The 24255-nt window shown below is 38.0% G+C and overlaps 1 protein-coding gene across 7 annotated transcripts in view; it reads left to right on the forward strand.

Moving 5' to 3' along the window:
* LOC124139000 (ankyrin repeat and fibronectin type-III domain-containing protein 1-like) overlaps positions 1–24255 on the forward strand; it is a 217989-nt gene that overhangs the window by 155913 nt on the left and 37821 nt on the right. For 5 of the 7 annotated variants that reach the window (XM_046505949.2, XM_046505965.2, XM_046505958.2 and 2 more), the window contains 2 exons: positions 8248–8372; positions 22540–22571. In XM_046505949.2, coding sequence (XP_046361905.1) covers positions 8248–8372; positions 22540–22571 — 157 coding nt within the window. Of the gene's footprint in view, positions 1–8247; positions 8373–9903; positions 10329–22539; positions 22572–24255 lie in introns of those variants that run through there. The other 2 variants (XM_046505992.2, XM_046506010.2) reach the window with 2 other exon arrangements.

Below are 24255 nucleotides of genomic sequence, written 5' to 3' on the forward strand. Positions count from 1 at the left end.
TCTCTGTTCTTTGATGGCTGAGTCATCCACCATAATGGCCTCTTATGAGATGACCCAGTATCCTCAACATATTGAGGTTGTCATTCCATCACCTAGATGAGGAGAGATGATGGTAACCCCGAGACTACAGTGACACCTTGAAGGTGTTTGTACTGACAGGTGGCTTACTCATCAGTAATGGTCTGTGTTAGAAGCATGCATGACATCAAGTCTTTTAAGGTGATCGGATTGAAATGTTTTAGATATGATGGAAGAGTAATACCTCTTCAGAAACCTCAGATCAGCTATCCATGATGGCCTGTGTAAACATCAGACATACATCCATGGTCCTAGGCCTGTGTACACATCAGACATACATCCATGGTCCTAGGCCTGTGTACACATCAGACATACAGCCATGGTCCTAGGCCTGTGTACACATCAGACATACATCCATGGTCCTAGGCCTGTGTACACATCAGACATACATCCATGGTCCTAGGCCTGTGTACACATCAGAGATACATCCATGGTCCTAGGCCTGTGTACACATCAGACATACAACCATGGTCCTAGGCCTGTGTACACATCAGACATACAACCATGGTCCTAGGCCTGTGTACACATCAGAGATACATCCATGGTCCTAGGCCTGTGTACACATCAGAGATACATCCATGGTCCTAGGCCTGTGTACACATCAGACATACATCCATGGTCCTAGGCCTGTGTACACATCAGACATACAACCATGGTCCTAGGCCTGTATACACATCAGACATACATCTATGGTCCTAGGCCTGTGTACACATCAGACATACAACCATGGTCCTAGGCCTGTGTACACATCAGACATACATCCATGGTCCTAGGCTGTGTACACATCAGACATACAGCCATGGCCATGATGGGCTATGTACAGACTTTGTATACAAACATCTTGCAATATGTTGTACACATCTGATACACAGCTATTTCCATAGAGGCAGTTTTAGATATTGAATTTTGGATCTTGTTAGTCTTGAAACAAAACATCTGGACAATGAAACTTTGTAACTGTTATACACTGAAATGTAGGTCTTTAACAAAATCCAAGTGATTGTGATTTAGACCACTTTAATCAAGGATCCACTTGTCAATGTATTACCTCCATCTACATTTCCTCTTGTACTGAAGTAATTACAGTCAGTATAGGAATATGTAATCCTGAAACATATGAAATATGTATCAACTTTGTGTGACTTCTTTTTGTTAAAACTTTTCATTTTAGGAACTTGAATCAATCCTCAGAAAACACCTCTCATTTTGCACATTGATATATGAAACAAGAAAATCTGCATAACAAGTAAATAAGTTGGTCTTGCCTTATCATGGATTACTGTTAGTCTTAGGTCTAAAGAAATTAAAAGGTTTTGTATCAAATTACTGGTTTTATGGAATTTTGGCAATAATGGCATAGATTACTGATCACCTCTTACGGCCTCCTGTAATTCTATGACATGTTTATTTTGTAATGCCCTGTAGGCAGCTAAGAATGTCATAAATCGTAACATAAGACAGGGATAAAGCGTTCCAGGAAGCTGTTTCCTCCGTCATAATGTACACCAACATTCTTTTTGATATGCCAGAAGAATTCCACCATATGCTCCAAGAAAATCAGGGATTTCATTTTCTAATCAGCGAGTTGGAATGGATTCAGATAGCTTCCAAATACAAGAGACCTTCCGTGTGTTAGCAATGGAATGTCTTTGTTGAGAAGAGGCTCTGCTCCAACACATTGGCCAGCTATGTAGGTAGACACCCTTGTAGCTATTTTGCCTGATCAACTGCTTAAACATGTACCTGACGACTGTTTTTTTCTTTCATATGTGATGTTCAAACATAGAAGATTGTCTCATCAGCCAGGTATTCCAAATGTATTAAGTAGGAATTTATCCTTAATGTACTGTGGAATTTAACCATGTTTATTTGGCTCAGATAGATATTTTTGTTGTCATTGATATTTCATTCTTTGCATACCAGAATCATAAATGCCAAGAATACTATATTTTGATATTAGAATATGTTAGATTTTTTAATTTATTAATTTGCAAGATGATTCAATAATGAAAGAAAAGCACTCTCTTTCACTTCACCTGCAACAACACCAACTCTCTCCATCACCTTCAACTCTCCCCATCCCATCAGCTGCAACTGCACCACAACCTCTCCATCACCTGCAACCCCCCCCCCCTTCACCCAATGACCTGCAACTACACAACCTCTCTCCATCACCTGCAACCACCCCCCATCACCCCATTACCTGCAACTACACAACCTCTCTCCACCACCTGCAAACCCCCCCCCCCATCAACCCATCACCTGCAAAACACACACACACACACACACACACACACACACACACACACACACACACACACACACACACACACACACACACACACACACACACACACACACACACACACACACACACACACACATACACACACATATACATGGTCAAGTTGCTTTTTATAGGAGACTGTATTTTGTGGTTTGACGGTTTGTTAATCCAGAAACAACAGAACTGTAAGTTGTCGATTAACAGTTTCACAGTCTATCATATATGGAAGTACATGTTTCAAAATAACACCAACACATGGGTATGGGAAATGTAGAAGTGATATCAGATGATGATGTGGTGCTGAAATATCATTTCCTGAATCTGAAGCTGGAGCGATAAACAATTTCACAGTCTATCATATATGGAGGTACATGTTTCAAAATAACACCAACACATGGGTATGGGAAATGTAGAAGTGATATCAGATGATGTGGTGCTGAAATATCATTTCCTGAATCTGAAGCTGGAGTGACGTAGATAGTGTAAATAGCAACAAGTGTTGTATGGGTCTATTATTAAGTCGACATTATCTGATGCAAGGGTTGACATGGACTGACCTGTAGGCGCTGGGCTCAAGTGGACTTTTCCTTGCTGTGCCTTTGTCATAGAGGCTGGCTTCCTCTGATTCATGTCTTGTGCCTCTATGACATATTGTGTACACTGAGTGCAACATGGAGATCTGCCATCTTCCAATGTTGGGGAGAATCAAAGTTCAGTGAGGCATACATACACATGTCTATAGAGGCTACATTGTGGTGAACATCAGCCATAGAGCTATGTCCATATAATAGAGGCTCAGTTGTACTTATCATCAGCCACAGAGCTATGTTCATTGAGGCTCCATTGTACTTATCATCAGCCATAGAGCTATGTCTATAGAGGCTCAATTGTACTTATCATCAGCCAAAGAGCTATGTCTATATAATAGAGGCTCAATTGTACGTATCATCAGCCACAGAGCTATGTTCATAGAGGCTCAATTGTACTTATCATCAGCCACAGAGCTATGTCCATATAACAGAGGCTCAATTGTACTTATCATTGGCCATAGAGCTATGTCCATAGAGGCTCCATTGTACTAATCATCAGCCACAGAGCTATGTCTATAGAGGCTCAATTGTACTTATCATCAGCCATAGTGCTATGTCCATATAATAGAAGCTCCATTGTACTAATCATCAGCCATAGAGCTATGTCCATAGAGGCTCAATTGTACGTATCATCAGCCATAAAGCTATGTCCATAGAGGCTCCATTGTACTTATCATCAGCCATAGAGCTATGTCCATATAAAGGAAGCTCCATTGTATTTATCATCAGCCATAGAGCAATGTCCATATAATAGAGGCTCAATTGTACTTATCATCAGCCATAAAGCTATGTCCATATAATAGAAGCTCCATTGTACTTATCATCAGCCATAGAGCAATGTCCATATAATAGAGGCTCAATTGTACTTATCATCAGCCATAGAGCTATGTCCATAGAGGCTCCATTGTACTAATCATCAGCCACAGAGCTATGTCCATATAATAGAAGCTCCATTGTACTTATCATCAGCCACAGAGCTATGTCCATAGAGGCTACATTGTACTAATCATCAGCCATAGAGCTATGTCTATAGAGGCTCCATTGTACTAATCATCAGCCATAGAGCTATGTCCATATAATAGAAGCTCCATTGTACTAATCATCAGCCACAGAGCTATGTCCATAGAGGCAACATTGTACTAATCATCAGCCACAGAGCTATGTCCATAGAGGCTACATTGTAATTATCAGCCATAGAGCTATGTTTATAGAGGCTACATTTGTGTGTAACATACAGACATCAGATAAATTAAACATAGACTGTTAGGGTTTCCTCATTTGATATCAGACTGTGTTAATCCTGTAACATGGAACTCCAAGAGACATCAGTTGTATGTTATCTTTGTTGGTCTACAGTCATTCACATGATGTTTATGAAAACTTAGCAAGCAAGTTGATCAGTTCCAGTGACAGTAATTACCCACTGAAGGGACAAAACTCATAGTTTGTAAATAATCCCATCTGTCTTTAAAAGAACAAGATGAAATGTTTTATGTGTATTTTCTATTAGCCCTGTTTATGTATACAGGCTCATTTTTACAAAGAAAACAGCAATTAATCTTGACTGTAAACAAACATTTTCTTGTCAACCTTTTCAGGTTAACTATTCAGAATCAGAGGTTAACTGAAAGAAAACAGGTTTCATACCCTAATATATTCAATGAGGTTCTCTGTTATTTTTGTGGGTGTTTGTTTGTTTGTTGTTTAACACCTGCACACACAGCAATATTCCAGCTATATGACAGCGGTCTGTAAATAATCGAGTCTGGACCGGACAATCCAGTGATTGACATTATGAGCATTGATCTACACAAATGGGATACAATGACATGCATTAACTAAGTCAGCGAGCATAACCACCCGATCCTGTTAGTTGCCATTTACAACAGCATAGTCACCTTTTACGACAAGCATATGGTTGCTGAAGACCTATTCGAACCCGGATCTTCATGGGTCGTTATTTTTCTGAGAAAAGAAGATGTTCTATGTAGACAGACAAACATTTAAATGAATGCATAAATGAGTAATTCAAAAAGACAGAAAAACAGACAGATAAATCAATATATTAATGATACTCAGGAATGGCAAGAAAAAAAATGAATAGGCATGGGTAGAACTAGTGAATGGTTAAAAGGGTGATAGGCTTAATGACCCTACCACAATCATCATATTAAGTGCCCAGTGTTTCCAAGTGTTGACACTTAGTAAAGACTACCAAAGTCCCCAGGAAACTAATTTCTTTTCATTTTCATCAGCTGTTTAAAAAATGTTAGGCAGGAGGCATTTTTGTTTGGTTGGACTACATACACTTAGTGACTACATTAATCAGATGAAGCATGAATGTTTGGTTGGACTACATACACTGAGTGTATTAATAAGATGAAGCATGAATGTTTGGTTGGACTACATACACTGAGTGTATTAATAAGATGAAGCATGAATGTTTGGTTGGACTACATACACTGAGTGTATTAATAAGATGAAGCATGAATGTTTGGTTGGACTACATACACTGAGTGTATTAATAAGATGAAGCATGAATGTTTGGTTGGACTACATATACTTAGTGTATTAATAAGATGAAGGAAGAATTCAGCACACATAGTGTAGTCTCTTGCAGACAATGAACTGATGTGCGGCAGGGTGTTTGGTTGTGAAGTGGACGCGGATGACAATCTGATTTTGTTGAACTGTGGAGGAGGGTGCTTTAAATGCTTCGAATATGCGATCTTGAAATAACAGAATCAACAAGAGTGAGTGAGTGAGTTGGGTTTATCGCTATTTTAATAAGTATTCCACTTATATCACTGCATATGGTGCTGAATACATGAGGAGAACAGTAATAGCTGCTGGTCAGAGAACATAGGTCATTGTTATACTGTTGAGCAGTGCTCTTTAACCGTTAATGACTGGCCATAAAGTGAGTGTTGAAGCCATGCCATGACATGTGCCAGCTTGCTGGATCTTCCATGCAGTGTTTATGGTAATAACTGGTCCCAGTTTGTGGTTTACCATTGAAAGTTAATGTAGGTTGTTGAACACTAGGTTTATGTTTAATGCTGTATGGTATGAGACACCACCATTGGTAATGCTTAATGAGAAGAAAAAGCCTTTGTATTGTACAGAAATGGGCTTGACACTGATTCTGTTGATAAAACAAACAGACATGAAATGTGCCTTATGTTGTTCCTACACAGACAGTGACACATCTAAACTGCGGGATATATAGAAGTAAGTCTTTATGTGGAGCAGTCACTGGAAATACTTGAGGTTTGTTTCTATGGTGACACATAATGAAGACTTCCTGATGATGATCAAATTACCAATTCTTATAATAATGATGATTGGCCAAATACTGAGAAGACTTAATGGGTCAGGTGAAACTTGATGACCTGGTTTGAAATTGTGTTATTGTGCCCTGATTGTTGCTCATAATATCAGTCACTGTTTTTATGGTCAATTATTTACAGGGTGCCAACATATAGCTGTAATATTGCTGAGTGCAGCGCTAAACAACACTGTCTGTATTTGGGTTATAAAGTTGTCTGGATTATGTCAACAATGATGTAGGTTCCTGATAGTACATGTGCTCTTTGGATGGATTTTTATAAACTCACTTATCTTAAACCTTATGGTTAATTCAGTTCTTCAGCTCATATTGATAACCCTATCCTAACATAACAGTAAACACACTAATATGTGAATAGCCAACCACACTAAAGCTGTCATAAAATACCAATACAAAATGTGATAACCAGCCACAAGAAATAAGATTCTTTGTGTCTGCAAATAGTGAGATATTATCTTATGTTGATACACTTGAGTTCATGTAGACAGATCCTATCTTAGCATAACAGTAAACAGACTTATATATGAATAACCACTACACAACAGGACACAGAATATGATAATAAAATGTCAGAAACCTCTTAACAAAATCCATGTATAAATATTTAATAAGACAGGGAACAAACAAAATACCTGTTTTATGCTTAAATTATAAATTTCATTTTGATATACAACATCAATAAATTAATATTGTCTCCATCTTAATTCCAATCTATATCATGTACCATTAGGAAATGCCTGGTAGAAGATGGATGTTGTCCTGGCAGTAACCTGTAACATTAACGTGAAGTACTCTGGATTGCTCAACAATGCAAAACACGTGCTAATGATCTAGAAGGCGCCACTTCCGATAACAATCTTTGTGTTATCAGGACAGACGCAATATGCAAAAAACGTGACGTCATGTGACCATGTGGAAGCATGGCTTTGGTGGTGAAGTCATGCCTCACTTGTTAGAGAGTGAGGTTATCCCAGGTTTTGGGTGTTGCCTCAAGCAAAACTTAAAGAGCTTTGAATTTCATGTTGTATTTTATTGTGGAATGAAAGTTTATTGCCTAGAATCACAATGAGTTATGTGTCCGTTGTATGTATTCATGATATATTGTTGCAGATATATTGTATGTAGAGTCTGTGTGATGAAAATGTTTTTAGTAAATGAAACACTTTTTGTCTTGTTATCATCTTATTCTAAAAGTTGCGGCAACAGCTTCTGTTGATTAGCCTTGGTTGATGCATGTCATCGTATCCCAAATGCACAGATCGATGCTCATGATGTCAATCACCCGATTGCCTGGTCCAGACTCGATTATTTACAGACCGCTGTCATTTTGCTTGAGTATTGTGTGGCGTTAAACAACAAACAAACAAACAAAAAGTAAAGGAACTACACACAAGAATACAATGTGCAAAGCCCTGGGATTGAATATCAATAGCCCCTGTAGTGATATGGTTTTCCTATTTCTAATACTGCCTCATAACGGTGTAATGTCCTGCCCACTTACACTAGTAAATCATTTCTTGGCCTGGGTACTGCAGTTGATGACATATTCACCTATTGTCCCAACATTGCATATTTTGTTTATCTCAATGACTACTCTCTCCCTTCGTTATGGTGAGCTATGGGGTTCCCTGTACTGGATGTGGTGTCTGACTTCCTTTGTACATGATCAAGATGATGTTGTGAACCAACTCACTCACTCCTACTGACAATGCATTCTTCCATAGTTGTATATAACTCTTGTTTATGATTCATGTTTGTTCATAGAGCTGTAGTGTACGATTCATAGTAGTCTAAAATGGTGGTTCATGATTCATGGTTGCAGAGAACGGTGGTTCGTGTTTCATGGTTGTATAAACCTGGTGTTTATGGTTCATGGTTTTCTAAAATGGTTCATGATTCATGGTTGTATAGAACTGTGGTTTATAATTTTATTACATTTTCAGGTTCTGCATGGAATTTTGATGATGACACAGATTCTACAGCCTCATCAGAAACTGTGACGACCGGCTCCGACGACCCATCAACATCACGGACACCACAGTTGTACTACACAACACCTCCACGAGCAGTAAGTCTGCTATAGTATTCACTGCATACATCAACACCCGTGGTGCTTATCAACCCATATCAAACCTCCCCACAAATTGCCTTGGCTTCATGAACTCTTCCTGCAGCATTATTAATTGGCTGGCAGCACTGGGTGTGTGTTCTGACCCCCATGTGATGGACTGATGATTATGGCATCAGTGACATGTAGAGCCATAACTTTCTTTTAACCCTATGGAAACATTTTCATGATATCAAAGTTACTTCAGTTTTTGTTACTAGTGTTTTGATCCCAGTATAATTTAATAACAAATGTCCGCCAGCTACTTTGTCCTAATTCCAATAAGAGTATGATGAGAAATGGTTGGCCTTATCCTTCACTGTCGTTGTAATCAGCAGTCTAGTCATTAAGGGTGAATCCCATGCTGCACTAAGTCCTGTAAACTTGTTCTGAATCCTTTAGGATCCCAGATTCTGCCTAAGCATGATCCTTGACCTGTCAAAGTGGCCCCATGGGTTTCAGCATACTGGTAAATGCCTGCAACCTGCATCATATAGAGCTTCCTCCCATAGCAAGCTGACATGTCATGGTGTAACTGTAACACTTTGTTGGACCCAACTCACTCATCTGATTCTGTATCAGTATAACCTTGAGACGACCTCTATACAGGGTAGTGCATGTGGGTTTCACCAAAGTGCTTTAAAACAACAAGACCCTGTATCACTTCAGGCTTTCTTCACACTGACTGAAATACAGTTCTAAGTGGTGTTAAACCAAATTCACTCACTCTATTCAGGGTAAAATTCCTTTCAGGAATTCAATATCTAAGGACATCATGAATTCGTATCATCTTTCAGTTCTTATTCATTTTGTATTCATTTTATTTTAGACAGTTCAAGATAACAGTTTTTGTTCATTTCATTTTAATAACAGTTCAAGATAACAGTTTTTGTTCATTTCATTTTAATAACAGTTCAAGATAACAGTTTTCATTCATTTCATTTTAACAACAGTTCAAGACGACAGTTTTTTATTTTTTTAATTTTTACAACAGTTCAAGATAACAGTTTTTATTCATTTCATTTTAACAACAGTTAACAACAACAGTTTTTATTTATTTTATTTTTACAACAGTTCAAGATAATAGTTCAGATATTGATTTTATCTATTCAATAGATACCTGCCCATTCACTGCAATGGCATCACTGGTGTGTCACTTAATGTCATATATATCTAATGAGGTATTGACCAGGTAAACATACTTCAGTCATCTGAGTGACTTGCCACCTATCTGTTCTTTGAAACAATCCCTCTTTACTCTAGAAGAGCCTCGAAACTGTCAATATCGGCCCCATTCTTTCAGATAAGACGTTCATTTCTGTCACTCATACCCTGAGCCGTGACTGGTGTACAAGCTGGTTGGTTGATATCGTTACTGGCTGCTGTTATGGGTGCCCCTTCACCTTTCGTGGGGGAGCAGGTTTTGGCACGTTAATTAGCCTTTCGTTGTTCCTAGCATACTGATCTGGGATAACACCCGAGACCTGACCCACTCTCCCACACTCAGTCATAGACGACCTCGTCATGCCTGTGTATAGGTAGATTGCATTAACCTACCTGTGCTCAACAGGTAAATTTGCATTCTTTAACTTGGGAATTTTGCTTGTGATGTGAGAATGTGGTCTTTGATCTGACATGTGGACATGAAATATTTCCTGATGGAAGTCAATATGGTGTTGCAGTTATTCATACCTGTATCTTCATGAAAGGTGGAACTATCGAGAACCACTCAGGCAATTCAAGACATTCCATGGCATTCTAGATGTAAAACCTGAACACTGACATAAAAAGAGTATCATTGGAGTCTGTTACTCTAGTTATGTGACTGAAGCATACATTAAGAAGCTAATTACATATCCACACACTGTTTTACTCCCTATACACTTGGATACTAACATTTGGAATTTACAATGAAAGGTGAGTGACTATACATTAGATCAAGTATTTCGGAACAGGTGTCTCCATCAGTGTTGATCTATTAAATGGTCAAGCAAACTCATCCTATTATTGTTTCATTTACTAATGTCAGGCCAATTTAATTGAAATTTTTCTTGGTCAACAGAGCATGGAGCAAAATAATGAAGAAAAGAAATGGTGTTAGGGTTCATTTTAGGTCATCACCAAAACAATAACAAAAGAATGTTTAAAAAAATGTATATATATATATATATTGTTTACTTTTGCAAAGTGGTAGTAGGCTCTTCCATTAAACAAGTAAAATAAACTGTCCTGACCATCTGCTGTTGTTGATGTTGTTTTATCTGTGAAATAAGGTCTCCTACGGTGAACCACCCAAAGTGTGTGAACAACAAATTTGATATTACATGTATGCTATCTTTTATTACCTTTGAAAGGAAGATATCTATCTTCAACATACATTTTAATTCAGCCAATAGAATTACTCACATGCATGTGTGCATACTGACTCCCTACAATTACAATGGTAATTTAAGGTAAAGTATGTACTCAGCCTAAGCAAGTCCATATGATATCTGACGTCATGCCTGAAAACAGACAGTAAGCTGGTGGGGTTACTTGATACTATACCATAACATGCAGCTTTTCTTCTTCTCTGCTTTAACTTGAAACACACACGTCAAACTCGCACAAATTCATTAAGGTTGCCATGTGTTTGGGCTAAGTTACAAAAGCCTTACAGTTGGGAAATGAAGACTGGAATTACCTGAGTGGCAAGATGAGGTATGTAATCAGCTGGGCTTCCCACAGAATACATTTTCTAAGAAAGAAAAAGGTTTTTTAAAACTATTTTGAACAAACATCGATACTTCTTTATCAATAAAGATCTGTGAGAAAACTGGGATTTTAGTGACTTTAAACCTTTTGAGAGATGCTATATTAAAAAGAGAAAAAGAATTGTACTCATTTGATATGCATGTGTATACTTAATCGTCTTAGTTTACATGTTAGTTTTTGATCCAGTGAAATGACATTGATCATTATAATTACTCATGCTACACTGTGATTGATTAAACCAGGGCCAGTTTGATGATCTATTTGAAGTAGGGATTAATACTTCTTAAGTGATTAAGAAACTTTGGGGATTTCTTTTCACAGACACATGTGTAAGCTAAGGTTTTAGATGATCACATTCTGAAATCTTTGATCTCTGTGGGTGCCCATGCACATCTCTCAAAAAATGTAGAGGACTAGATGAAACCCAATAGGCCATGAAATAATCAGTCTTCAGGCTAACATTGTTAGATATTTGAGAAATGCATTACAAGTACTTAGGATGTTGCTTCATCTGGGAACACATGTAACCATCAAGGGGCTCTCGATGTGTACACAAACAATTTGCAGATAGGCTCTGGAATGGACCTATCTTGAAAAGATGTCTGTAAATAAAATCAGAAGCTTGTTATAATAGAGAAGAAACTGTCATGAGGTGCTATTAATTTTGTGAATGCAATTGGCCAATTGGCCTGGATGTTCCTATTGCTTGTCTTACATCTTCAACAGGGACAGGGGTTATAAACTGACACTAAAACCAACCCTAGAAGATCAGAGAGAATCTGTGTTGATCAGACTTTGTAGATGTTAGGGAACTGAGTAGGACCCACGTGCAACTAATAATGATGTCTTCATCTTGTAAGGCTCCCCTGCCTGTTGGTTGAAGCGCCAACCCAGGCACCCTCCATTACAGATAATTTTATTAGCTTCATAGCTATCTGTAAACCTTGACAACACAGCACAGGTAGCCCAGCTTCAGAGGCTGCTGAGGAGTAGGGAGTTGATATGCTTGGTGTCAGAGTGGGATAACTTGGCCGTCTGCTCTTCTGTCGTCTGCTCTCTGGTCATCTTCTGCTCGTGTGCGTCATCTGTGACATAGTTGGGCTTCTATAATGCTCTTCATCTGCACTTCACTGTACTGGACTAGCCACTTAATGAGATGGAGATTAGGTGTCACACTGACAAGTAAGACATAATGGCCTACTAATACTTGGGATTAGCCCATTAACACTGATTGATGGTGTATCATCCTAACAACAAAATGTTACATCAGATGTATGGTCATGATGCAAATGAGTATATTTTAAAAAAAGAAAGAAAATTGTTTTATTTTTGTTTTTTTATACTTTAAGTTTAACAGGAAGTCTTAATGGAACATTTTTTTCAAGTAGATAAATTGTTTTCTACAGAATCAAGGCTGCTTAAGCTTCTCATTGTTTTCAATCATAACAAAGGATTATAATTAAAAATGAACACAGATGGTATCACCTGATAATAGAATAATGTCAAGAGTGCTCGACCAATTTAACCATACGCCATGTAGACACTGTCTTATCAGCATGCTGTAACAGTGTTGTGTGCTTTAAAGCATATGTTGTGGCCAGACATGCAGTGCTGTGATAGATATAGCACCTCTGGTGGCTCATGGCTTATCTGCACACAATCTGTGTGTGGGGGTTGAGGGGCTTCGGATACCTTGTACTACTTATGGTGGGACAAGTAGACCAGAGAGGCAATCACAGCTCCTGGTGGTAGAGGGTTTTAAAATCAGACCAGAAGTCAGGAATAATAACTGTTTTTGTTTATATTGTGATATCACATCTGACATTCTTTATCTAAGCATGGGATACATGTATTGTCATATATCAGATAAGCGTTCTAAATATTTGGTGAAGAATACAGCTGTTATTTAATACAATGCATATGTAGAGCATAATGTAATAGATTATTCTTCATATTTTGAAGTAAAAGCTTTGATATTTACGTCAAAATACATACATGTTTGCTTTTTAAAATATATATATATTGTGGATCAAACAATTTATTTTTTTGTTTTTAAACATTATGAGTGAGTGAGTTGGGTTTAACGCTGCTTTTAACAGTATTCCAGTTGTATCGTGGCGTGTCAGCTTAATGTGGGAGGAAAGCCCGAAGTGACGCATGTCTCAGACGTTTACCACTTCAGTGAAACCCACGAGCACGGGTATGGTGCTGACAAACCTAGAAACATAATTGGGGCGAACCGGGATTCGAACCCACAATCATAGGTTTCTGGAGTGCCCAAGAGACGCAACTCTGCACAGCCAATTGCGGCGCCTTAGACGACTGGGCCACCCATGGCCCCTTAAACATTATGGAAGGCTCATTCCCTAAAAATGTAATAGTGTAACGTATCACTGAGTATCTAAAGTATAATATTAGCCTACAAAAAAGCCACATTACTGTTTTTGTCCTCAAGTACCTTATGAGGAAGAATATCATTATGTGGGTTGCTTTATTTCCTTGATGAGGGGCGGTGGGGTAGCCCAGTGGTTAAAGTGTTCGCTCATCACGCTGAAGGCTTGGGTTTGATTCCCCACATGGGAACAATGTGTAGAGCCCATTTCTGGTATCCCAGTGTCATGATGTTGCTGGATTATTGCTAACAGCAGTGTAAAACCATACTCACTCACTCACACACTTTCTTTTTGATGAAATACGCCATATACATCGTCCAACCAAACATTCAATCTTCATGTGAACCATATTTGTCTTGAAACAGTTTCTATGTGAAGTATAAGTAAACTAAGTACAATGCCTAATGCCTGAGCTTGAAAAATAGCTTTAGATGAACCATATTCATCAACAGTTAATGTATACGATGCTTTGAACTGTTTCTTTAGAAAATAAAATATTATTAATAAATTCCCTCCCACCTCATATATTTTTTAGAAATGTTGATGAAAATTAAATAATTTATTTATTGTGGCCTTAATGAATGATGAGCTGAGAAAGTGATCCTCGTGGCTGGGAGTCGAGATGTCTCATTTGTAGGTTAGGTTGTGTTGGTTCAAGAGGCGGGGTCACATAAGGCGAAGCGGTGAGTCATGGTGTCCAACTTTGTTCACAACAGATTCAAAGAAAGCTGTCCATCTGGCAGACAGGTCCAGCATATGGAGTCCTCTGCCCATATAACAACCCTTGTGTTGTCTTACCTCACAGGAACACCTGTAGTACTGAAGGTGGTCCAGACATGTGATGGGAGGATAGCAGCCCATGAGACCCTGTACTGAATATATTGGGTTAGATGAGAGGATTACAGTCTTATGTTAGTAGAGATGGGTTAGCAGAGGGGATCACATCCCTGTTTAGGGGCGGTGGGGTAGCTTAGTGGTTAAAGTGTTCGCTCTTCACACCACAGACCTGGGTTCGATTCCCCACATGGGTACAATGTGTGAAGCCCATTTCTGATGTGCCCCATATTGATAATGCTGGGATATTGCTAAAATATGGTGTAAAGCCATACTCACTCACTCACTCACTCACTGTGTTTGACGTATTGGGTTAGCAAGGAAGACAATAGTCATGTTTTGGAAGTATTGGGTTAACAGAGAGAATCATATTCCTGTACTGGAAGTATTGGGTTAGCAGAGAGGATCTTAGTCTTGTACTGGAAGTATTGGGTTAGCAGAGAGGACCACAGTCTTGTATTGGGAGTATTGGGTTAGCAGAGAGGACCACAGTCTTGTATTGGGAGTATTGGGTTAGCAGAGAGGACCACAGTCTTGTATTGGGAGTATTGGGTTAGCAGAGAGGATCTTAGTCTTGTACTGGAAGTATTAGGTTAGCAGAGAGGACCACAGTCTTGTATTGGGAGTATTGGGTTATCAGGGAGGACCACAGTCTTGTATTGGGAGTATTGGGTTAGCAGAGAGGATCTTAGTCTTGTACTGGAAGTATTGGGTTATCAGGGAGGACCACAGTCTTGTATTGGGAGTATTGGGTTATCAGGGAGGACCACAGTCTTGTATTGGGAGTATTGGGTTAGCAGAGAGGACCACAGACCTGTATTGGGAGTATTGGGTTAGCAGAGAGGACCACAGTCTTGTATTGGGAGTATTGGGTTAGCAGAGAGGATCTTAGTCTTGTACTGGAAGTATTGGGTCAGCAGAGAGGACCACAGTCTTGTACTGGAAGTATTGGGTTATCAGGGAGGACCACAGTCTTGTATTGGAAGTATTGGGTTATCAGAGAGCATCTTAGTCTTGTATTGGGAGTATTGGGTTATCAGAGAGCATCTTAGTCTTGTATTGAAAGTATTGGGTTAGCAGAGAGGACCACAGACCTGTATTGGAAGAATTGGGGTAAGGCAATCATGAACAAAGGCACAAATGAAAGAATGTGTAAATAAGAAAATAGTATGTTTCTGAAGACACAAACCCTTTTGCAATGTATGGGGAGAATAGGTCAGGACAAGCTTGTTTAGGAGCAGGCTAATGAGAATGGGATGGTCACAATGAGTGTGTCATTGTGCCCCAGTCATGGGTGTGTCATACTCAAGCTGTCAACCACTGGTTCATCCAGCCCAGACTTGATTATTTACAGGTCATCATGATGTAGCTGTAATATTGCTGATGTCGTGAAAAACAACATCCTCTCACTCAAAAAATGAAAGCTAACAAACTATTACACTAATGTGGCCAGATAGGAATTGCAAGGATTATCTAAAGTGAAGTGGATGGGTGTCCAGAACAGGATGGGATGCAGATTAGATGAACATCTGCTGTAGATGAGGAAATAAGGGTTATCTTATGTGAACAGGCCGATTTGAGGATCACAGGAAGGTCATGGTTGTGGGTGATAGCTGATGTCTGGTGGCCAACACACTCAAAGTGTAATAAGAATGTGTATCCTCCACTGTAACAACAATGTGTATCCTCCGCTGTAACAACAATGTGTATCTTCCACTGTAATGTGTGTCCTCCACTGTAACAATGTGTATCCTCCCTTGTAACAACAATGTGTATCCTCCGCTGTAACAACAATGTGTATCCTCGGCTGTAACAACAATGTGTATCCTCCACTGTAATGTGTATCCTCCACTGTAACAATGTGTATCCTCCCTTGTAACAACAATGTGTATCCTCCGCTGTAACAACAATGTGTATCCTATGCTGTAAACAATAATGTGTATCTTCCACTGTAATGTGTATCCTCCACTGTAACAATGTGTATCCTCCACTGTAACAATGTGTATCCTCCCTTGTAACAACAATGTGTATCCTCTGCTGTAACAACAATCTGTATCCTCCGCTGTAACAACAATCTGTATCCTCTGCTGTAACAACAATGTGTATCCTTCACTGTAACAACAATGTGTATCCTCCACTGTAACAATGTGTATCCACCACTGTAACAATGTGTATTCTCTGCTGTAACAACAATCTGTATCTTCCGCTGTAACAACAATGTGTATCCTCTGCTGTAACAACAATGTGTATCCTCTGCTGTAACAACAATGTGTATCCTCCACTGTAACACTGTAACAACAATGTGTATCCCCTACTGTAACAACAATGTGGTGTAGCAATGATCAGTCATCACTGCATGCCTTTTATGAATTTACACAGATTGATTTTCTAAGCAAAGGCAGATTAAGCATTTTTAAAAGGGAGTGGTACAAAATATCAAAATCCTCTCTCAGATAATTTTACTGCCTACAACTTATTGCATTTGGTTTTAAAAGGTGCCCCCTGGGAACTAGTGTTAACACTGCATCTCACACCCTGCTTATATTTCCTTTGGTTTTATTGTTTAGAAAAATGAAACTTTTATACTAATTTCTTCAAATTGGTGAAAACAATAATATTGTCAGATTAAAATAATTTTAAGGTCTAAAGATCAAGTTATTATACTTTATTTATTTCTATTCATACATTTCCTTGTATTCGACTGACTTCTGATTAGAAATCACTTTGTTTCATTAAAGGAAATAATTGTTGGAATATAGGCAATATAACAATGTTCGTTTTGATCTAAATGAATGATACAATCACTGTATGTACCATCTACTTCGTCATATTAATGACATATATACACACATGTAGTGTGCTATTGTCGCGTCTGCTTGTTGAGTCAGCGTCTGCTCTCGAGACTTTGCAACAGGAACTGACTGGTATTGGGCGTCAGGTGAAGGGCAGTCTGCTGTGTGGGGGCTGGAAGTATGGCAGGACAAGCCTGATAACTCCGGAGCACTTGACATCGACAGTAACAGCACTGACGTTGATAACCTCAGCCGTGATGCAATATGGTGGCAGCATAAGTGTGTGTGGCCTGTGTATCAAATTGATAAGCCTAATTGCATGGTCAAAACAGTCATGTTATTTTCCTCAAAAATAATTTGTTATACTAATTTAATGGAACACATTAAGTTACATAAAAAGTTTATCTAGTAATAACAGTTTTCATAACAGTAATGTTTTGTCATGAAAATCCAAAATTTGTGCTTCTGCTGTTGATGACAGTACTGGTATTTCAATTTGCCACCTCCGTTTCTGTTCAGTGTTATTTTAACGTAGACAAAGCCATTAAGGTAAAACCGACAGTTCCCATGTTCAAGTGTATTGTTCCTCTAGTTGAAGGATTTGTCTCTAAGCCGAAAAGGAAATAAATTTAAAAGCAGAGTTTATTTCCTTATATGGTCTAAATTAGTTTTCAAGCATTTTTTATGCTTTGGGTCTCTGTAATGCTAAAAATGCTTCACACTCAAAAATAACTAAAGCTCTTCAAGCTCTTCAAGCTTTCCAAGACTTTGTTTGAATCAAGTTTTCATTTTTGTTGTTTAGAGGAGGAAACAATTACATCTACTTAGGAAATACTTAAAATATCATTGTCAGGATCTGGAATTTAGAATTACACTGGGTTGGAATTTGATTGAGGGAATACTTGTATATGTGGTTAGGGAGTGGTTTTTGAAGTTGTTTAATCATGGAAGGCTTGGTTAAGACATAGATGATATGAAAATTATCAGGTTATAACAATGATTTGATTTTATAGCCAGAATGTGATTTCTTTGTATGTATGGCAGTTCTACAGTGTCGATACATAAATCAGAGATATTTAGTTACAATACATACATTTTGTAAAAAAGACCTTAGTATAAAGTAAAATGTTTCGTGTGCTTATGCAAGTCACAGTACAGTAAACTACATTTATAACAAACACGCTTATAATGAATTGATGGATATAACAAACTTACTTTTTTGTCCCGACTGTTTGCTGTCGTTTTGCTGTACATGTGCTTATAATGAACTATAGTTATAACAAACTATAATTAGTGGCCCCTTTGAGTTCATTATAAGTATAGTTCACTGTGTTATGAAATATTAGGGTGTGTACCGAGGACTTTGGAAATATTTTGCAGGCATGTGATAGGCATGAGATGACAGTGATACATCAATAAAGGATGTGATAAACATGATATTGACAGAAAATATATGACAGTGTCAGAAGCAATATGATATGAACATGATATGGACATTGAAGGATATGACAGTGGCATATATCGGTAAAGGATGTGACAAACATGATATGTACAGAAAGATATGACAGGGACAGAAATAATATGATATGAACATGATATGGACATTGAAGGATATGACAGTGGCATATATCGGTAAAGGATGTGACAAACATGATATGTACAGAAAGATATGACAGGGACAGAAACAATATGATATGAACATGATATGGACATTGAAGGATATGACAGTGGCATATATCGGTAAAGGATGTGACAAACATGATATGTACAGAAAGATATGACAGGGACAGAAACAATAGTCTATGAACATGATATGGACATTGAAGGATATGACAGTGGCATATATCGGTAAAGGATGTGACAAACATGATATGTACGGAAAGATATGACAGGGACAGAAACATTATGATATGAACATTATATGGATGTGAAAGCTTAAAGCTGGGGTAATCAGTAAGGGATATGATAATCACATCTATAGACAAACACATGATATAGACACAGTTTTGATTCACAGATAATAGATGTGATAAATAAACGCAACAAAAAATGTTTCCATAATCATAGTCCATTGTACAATTCCAAACATAGGACATGATATGGACATATTAGACAGTTACATAAAAGTGTATGCTGGAATATCGTAAATTATGGAATGCCTTCATGGAAAACTTTGTCTACTTTCATGACTTAAACCCAAGAAAATGTTGAAAGAATTTTTTTTTAATTTGAATTGTAAAAAGGAGCTGTGATAAATTGCTAAACAGTTTCTATTTTCAACAAATATGCTGACAAAATATACAGAATATTAAAAGTAAAAAAGGCATTTTATATTGTGTAGTATAAAAAGATTCACTGGAACAAACATGGTAACCTCTGTTAGTGCAATGTTCCATAACCTCAGTACATATCAGCATGAGGGCAGTGATCGTGTGTAGGAGTAATTCCGTCTTTCAGTGTAATTTGTAACTATTTGTTTTATGGGATGTGAAAAACATTTCATCATACCGTATCATATCTTTCAAGTACACTGCAGTCCTCAGGTGTAATGCGCAACATATATTTATCAATCCACAAATTGTCCTGTAGTGTTAAAGAAGATAATAGATGATTGAACTGGCATATTCCCTCCTAGAAGTGTGGGTTCAATGACTTGGGACAATAACACATTATGTCCCCCGCATCTTAATAAATGGATTCCCTGTCTTTGAACACTCCCAGCTTCCTAGGAAGATGAGGATGATGAGATGAAATAGTAACAAGTGTTTGTCCGAGGTAAGTCCGTTGCTCTACCTCAGTGTTGCACTCAGTGGCCGCTATTAGTGGGGATTGATAAAGACGGCCACTGATCAGGAGGCCGCAAAGGTACAGCATCTAGAGGAAGATGTGTCCCTTCATCATTAATTGTCGTGGTACAGCCAGAGTGGGATGATGACCTGGTGTTAGATGTAACCTGTGTGTATTTGTAAGGTATACGAGAGGTTGTAGACTTGTGTTAAAACTATCTGGTTCTCATTGGTGGTTGTGAGTGGACTGAGACATTGTTGCAGGAACTGCTCTGTCTAGGTGTTGTGGTGATATGGCTCTATAATGTGTGTTATCATATTGAATACACCTGGTCTGTGGATTTTAGTGTGGATTTTTGTGCTGACATTTTGTGATGGTGTCATCGGTTGTTCTCTATTGATTTCTATCCTAGCGGATATATCGTAATAAGGACTTTTCTATGTGATATTTAGGGATATTTTAAAATATGGTTGGCATGCCAAATCTGTAGATGTAGATCTAGTGCTGACTTTAGTGCTGGCTGTGTTTTATAGTGTTGGGGCGTTAGATCTTTTAATCTTTTTTAACCTACACAATATTTTATCAATATTTGAATTATCAGGTAATGCAGTTATCTAAGTTTATCTCAGCAGCAAGGACAAAACTGTTCTGTTGGTTTTAGTGCTTACTTCAGTGTACAGGGACAAATACTATTATCTAAAAATTGGCAGAGCTTGGAAATAATAATGAGTTGGTGGAGTGAGTATGTAGAAAGAATTCTTCCTCAGTCCACATACCCTTGCTAAATTTTCAGCACTTTATGTTCTATTATTTTATTTGGACTGCATCCATTTCTTCCCAGCAAGTCAATGACCGAGCACTTGCATGGTCTGTGAATTCAACCCAGCCAGGGAAGCAGTGATGCGATATGCATGTGATAAAACAATAGGTAACAAAGACCAGCTCTAACACGCTCTGTGATTACCACCCAGCATCTGTCTGCTGCTTCAAAGTGCTTCTATCAGCTGAAGTGATATGGTAATGAAAGGTGTGCTCTGATTTTGAAGAACTTGCATTTGTGTGTAGACTTGACAGTAGGAAGCTCTTCAACCATGTTGGGAAGTGTAGGGAGCTGGTACAACAGTGCTTTCCTTCACCAGGCCACTGCAGTAAGTGCATGAACTCCTCTACACTGCTGTTATCAAATGTTCTCTTAATTGAATTCCTGTGCTGCTATTTGTGTTGATGATTACTCTTGACATGATAAGATGTGATGATCAAAATGGTGTTACTATTCTTTCTTGATGAAATCATGTTTTTTACTGTCATCAGCTTCATCATTTTTTGTGGTAATAGACCCAATGTGGATTCTGAGTTAGTTTTGTTTGTTATTTAACGCTGCTCTCGGCAATATTCCAGTTACATTACAGTGGTCTGTAACTAATTGAGTTACCAACAATTCTGTGATTGACATCATGAGCATCGACCTACTCATTTGGGATACGATGACCTGTGAGTCAGTGAGTCTGACCACCTGATCATGTTAGTCGCCTCTTACGACGAGCAAAGCCTGACCTGGGTTGCTGAAGACCAATTCTAACCTGGATCTTGAGGGGTTTCTGATTTATTATACTGGTAGGTCTTCAGCAGCCTATGCTCGTGATAAGCTGACTGAATGGATCATGTCATCAGATAGATAAACATCTAGTCTCTGAAATTATCATATTTTACTGAATACATATTTTAACAGTTGTTAAATTATAGTTATAAAATATAATAAAAAGGAGCCCAGAGACTTTCTTCATTTTCAGATACTGCACTAGTCTAGACTTGCCAAACATTATAGACTTGCATGGGCTTGCATTCGTTTCAGAGTCTGTATGATAGACTAGTAGTCAGACTCAGTGGCTGATTGTATGGGATGAAACCGGGCCTATGGTTTGAAACGTTGCTCATAATGTAAATCACTGGTTTGTCTGGTCAAGTCTGGATTATTTAGAGGTTCCAGTGATATAGCTGGCATATTGATTCCTGTGGCTGTAAGCAACAGACAAATGTTAACATTTGGGTCATGTGCAGGTTTTGTTATGATTTTAGCATGTGTAGTATTTTATACATTCTTATTAAGATAAGTGTATGGAAATTGTTAGTCTTTGCAAAGTTGTGTCCCTTAGCTGTGCCAGAATCTGCTGGTTATAAGTTATATTAGATAATGATCCTTAGGCAGTAAAGTGATAAACAACAGCAACCTGTGCCACTTTGGGTTTCCGCTGAAACTGAAATCCTACTTAAAGCAGCATAATCCACTCACTCACTCACTCACTCACTCACTCACTCTCTCTCTCTCTCTCTCTCTCTCTCTCTCTCTCTCTCTCTCTCTCTCTCTCTCTCTCTCTCTCTCTCTCTCTCTAATGGAGAGTGAGCTGTTGGGATGACCAGTGTTTAATGAATGTTATCCTTATGCTGATTACATGGGTAAATCAGGTAATATTTCATAGTGTCCATCCCTTATCTGGCAAAACAATTGCTTACAGCAAAATGAAACTCTGACATTCTCGTTATGTAAAATGATTCTTTTTTTCTTTCCAGAACATGGTGAAGGGCGCTGATCATGAGCGAAGGTAAGAGTCTACCTTATATATACTTTTTATCACGATTTTGTCTTTTACGCCCAATGGAATCTGTTTCAACAGATAATCAAGACTGATTATCTTCTGGCGTTGATGTTTTATGTTTAATTAATATTTAATAATTCATGTCTTTATTGTAATGTATTTATGCTGAAGAGGGAGATTCAAAGAGTCCCTTTCTCTGTGTGTGGTCTTGTGGTGATCTATAAGGAAAATAACCTGGCTAATTGAACAGGTGCTGTTGTTCCAAACAGAAATGAAGGACAATTATTTTCTTATTTTTTCATGTAGGTAATCTTTTAGAGAGCGATAGGAGTAATTACATCCTTTTTAACAAATAAAACCACTTCACCGACCAATGAGTCTAACAATCTGTGTTATGTTAACGAGATAAAGACACCTGCAATTAAGACACTAACGATCATTATACAGGTAAGTTACCTGTGAGGATCAGAACGAACTTCATTTACACCAGGTAGTCGACTTGAGGATTTTTGTTTGCTAATGAAGTTTGGAGGTATTTGAGGGCGTGAATCGTGTTAAACAGTCGTCTTCTATCTTGTGATCAAATGACGAAGTTGACTATCTTGTTGCAACTTTCAGCAAACATCACGATGTGTTGCAGTTGGTTACTTCTTGCATCTTAGTGAAGACTAACATGAGAGGCATATCACATTTTATGAACTATTCCTTACACTGTGACATCTTATAGTTTGTAATCAGTCCAATGATTAAAGAGGTTGGTCCTTTTGTGAAAACTACAGATGTTATGAATAACCTTTGAAGGTTAGTAATATGTTTTCAAATCATCAGCGTAACTTTATGCTGTTGATGAATATTAATGAATCAAAAGGATCCTATTTCTGGTTTCAAGAATCACAATTTTCCATGGGTCATCATGACCCATACTGTCTAAAACATACCTGTCTGTCACATCAGCTGATTGTCATGCCTTTTAATTAATCTTTATTATGATTGTAGTCCTGTTGATTGTGGATAATTTGAAACCTGTGTAACGCAACAAGAAAAATCAACTTTGTTTTATTTATGGGTTGCTATGGCAACAGGAATTTCATGAAAGCGCTTGGAACAAGAAAAAGCTGGGTACAAAATATACAGAGGGAAGTCTTGTATCTCCATATGTCTTTTCTTATCAAACAGGAAATTGAATTGTAACATGGGTTATTTTTTTATGCTTGATTTCCATATTTACAGTCTGCAGAATATCTTATTGTTATAAATATATAATACAAATAAAATTACCAAGGAACTTCTGAGGAATGTTTGATTCAATGATTGCATTGTAATTTGATTAGTATAAGAAATGCTTCAGAGAAGATAAATCTACAGCTGTTTAATATTTTTTTCTTAATTACCTTCACAATAAATGTGGTCTTAACAAGTCACAAGCAGCTGATATGAAAGGTTTCTGTTTTTCTCTTACTGTGAAGAGACATGGGTGGCCCAGTCATCCCAGATACCACTGAATACTGTACAGGTTGTGTCCCTTAGATCTTAGGCAGGATCTTATTATCATGGTTTTCAATCCTCGAGTATTATCCTTGTTTTGTCAGCACCAGTGCTTGTGGTTTTTCTGTAAGGACCTGGCCATTTGGTAGAAATTAGAAAATGTTCCTGGAAATGCTAGGGAAAAAAACTCTAATTTCGCCTAAAA

Source organism: Haliotis rufescens, unplaced genomic scaffold, assembly GCF_023055435.1.
Source record: "Haliotis rufescens isolate VD_foot unplaced genomic scaffold, xgHalRufe1.0.p SCAF_40, whole genome shotgun sequence".
In the NCBI taxonomy this organism is placed as follows: Eukaryota; Metazoa; Mollusca; class Gastropoda; order Lepetellida; family Haliotidae; genus Haliotis; species Haliotis rufescens.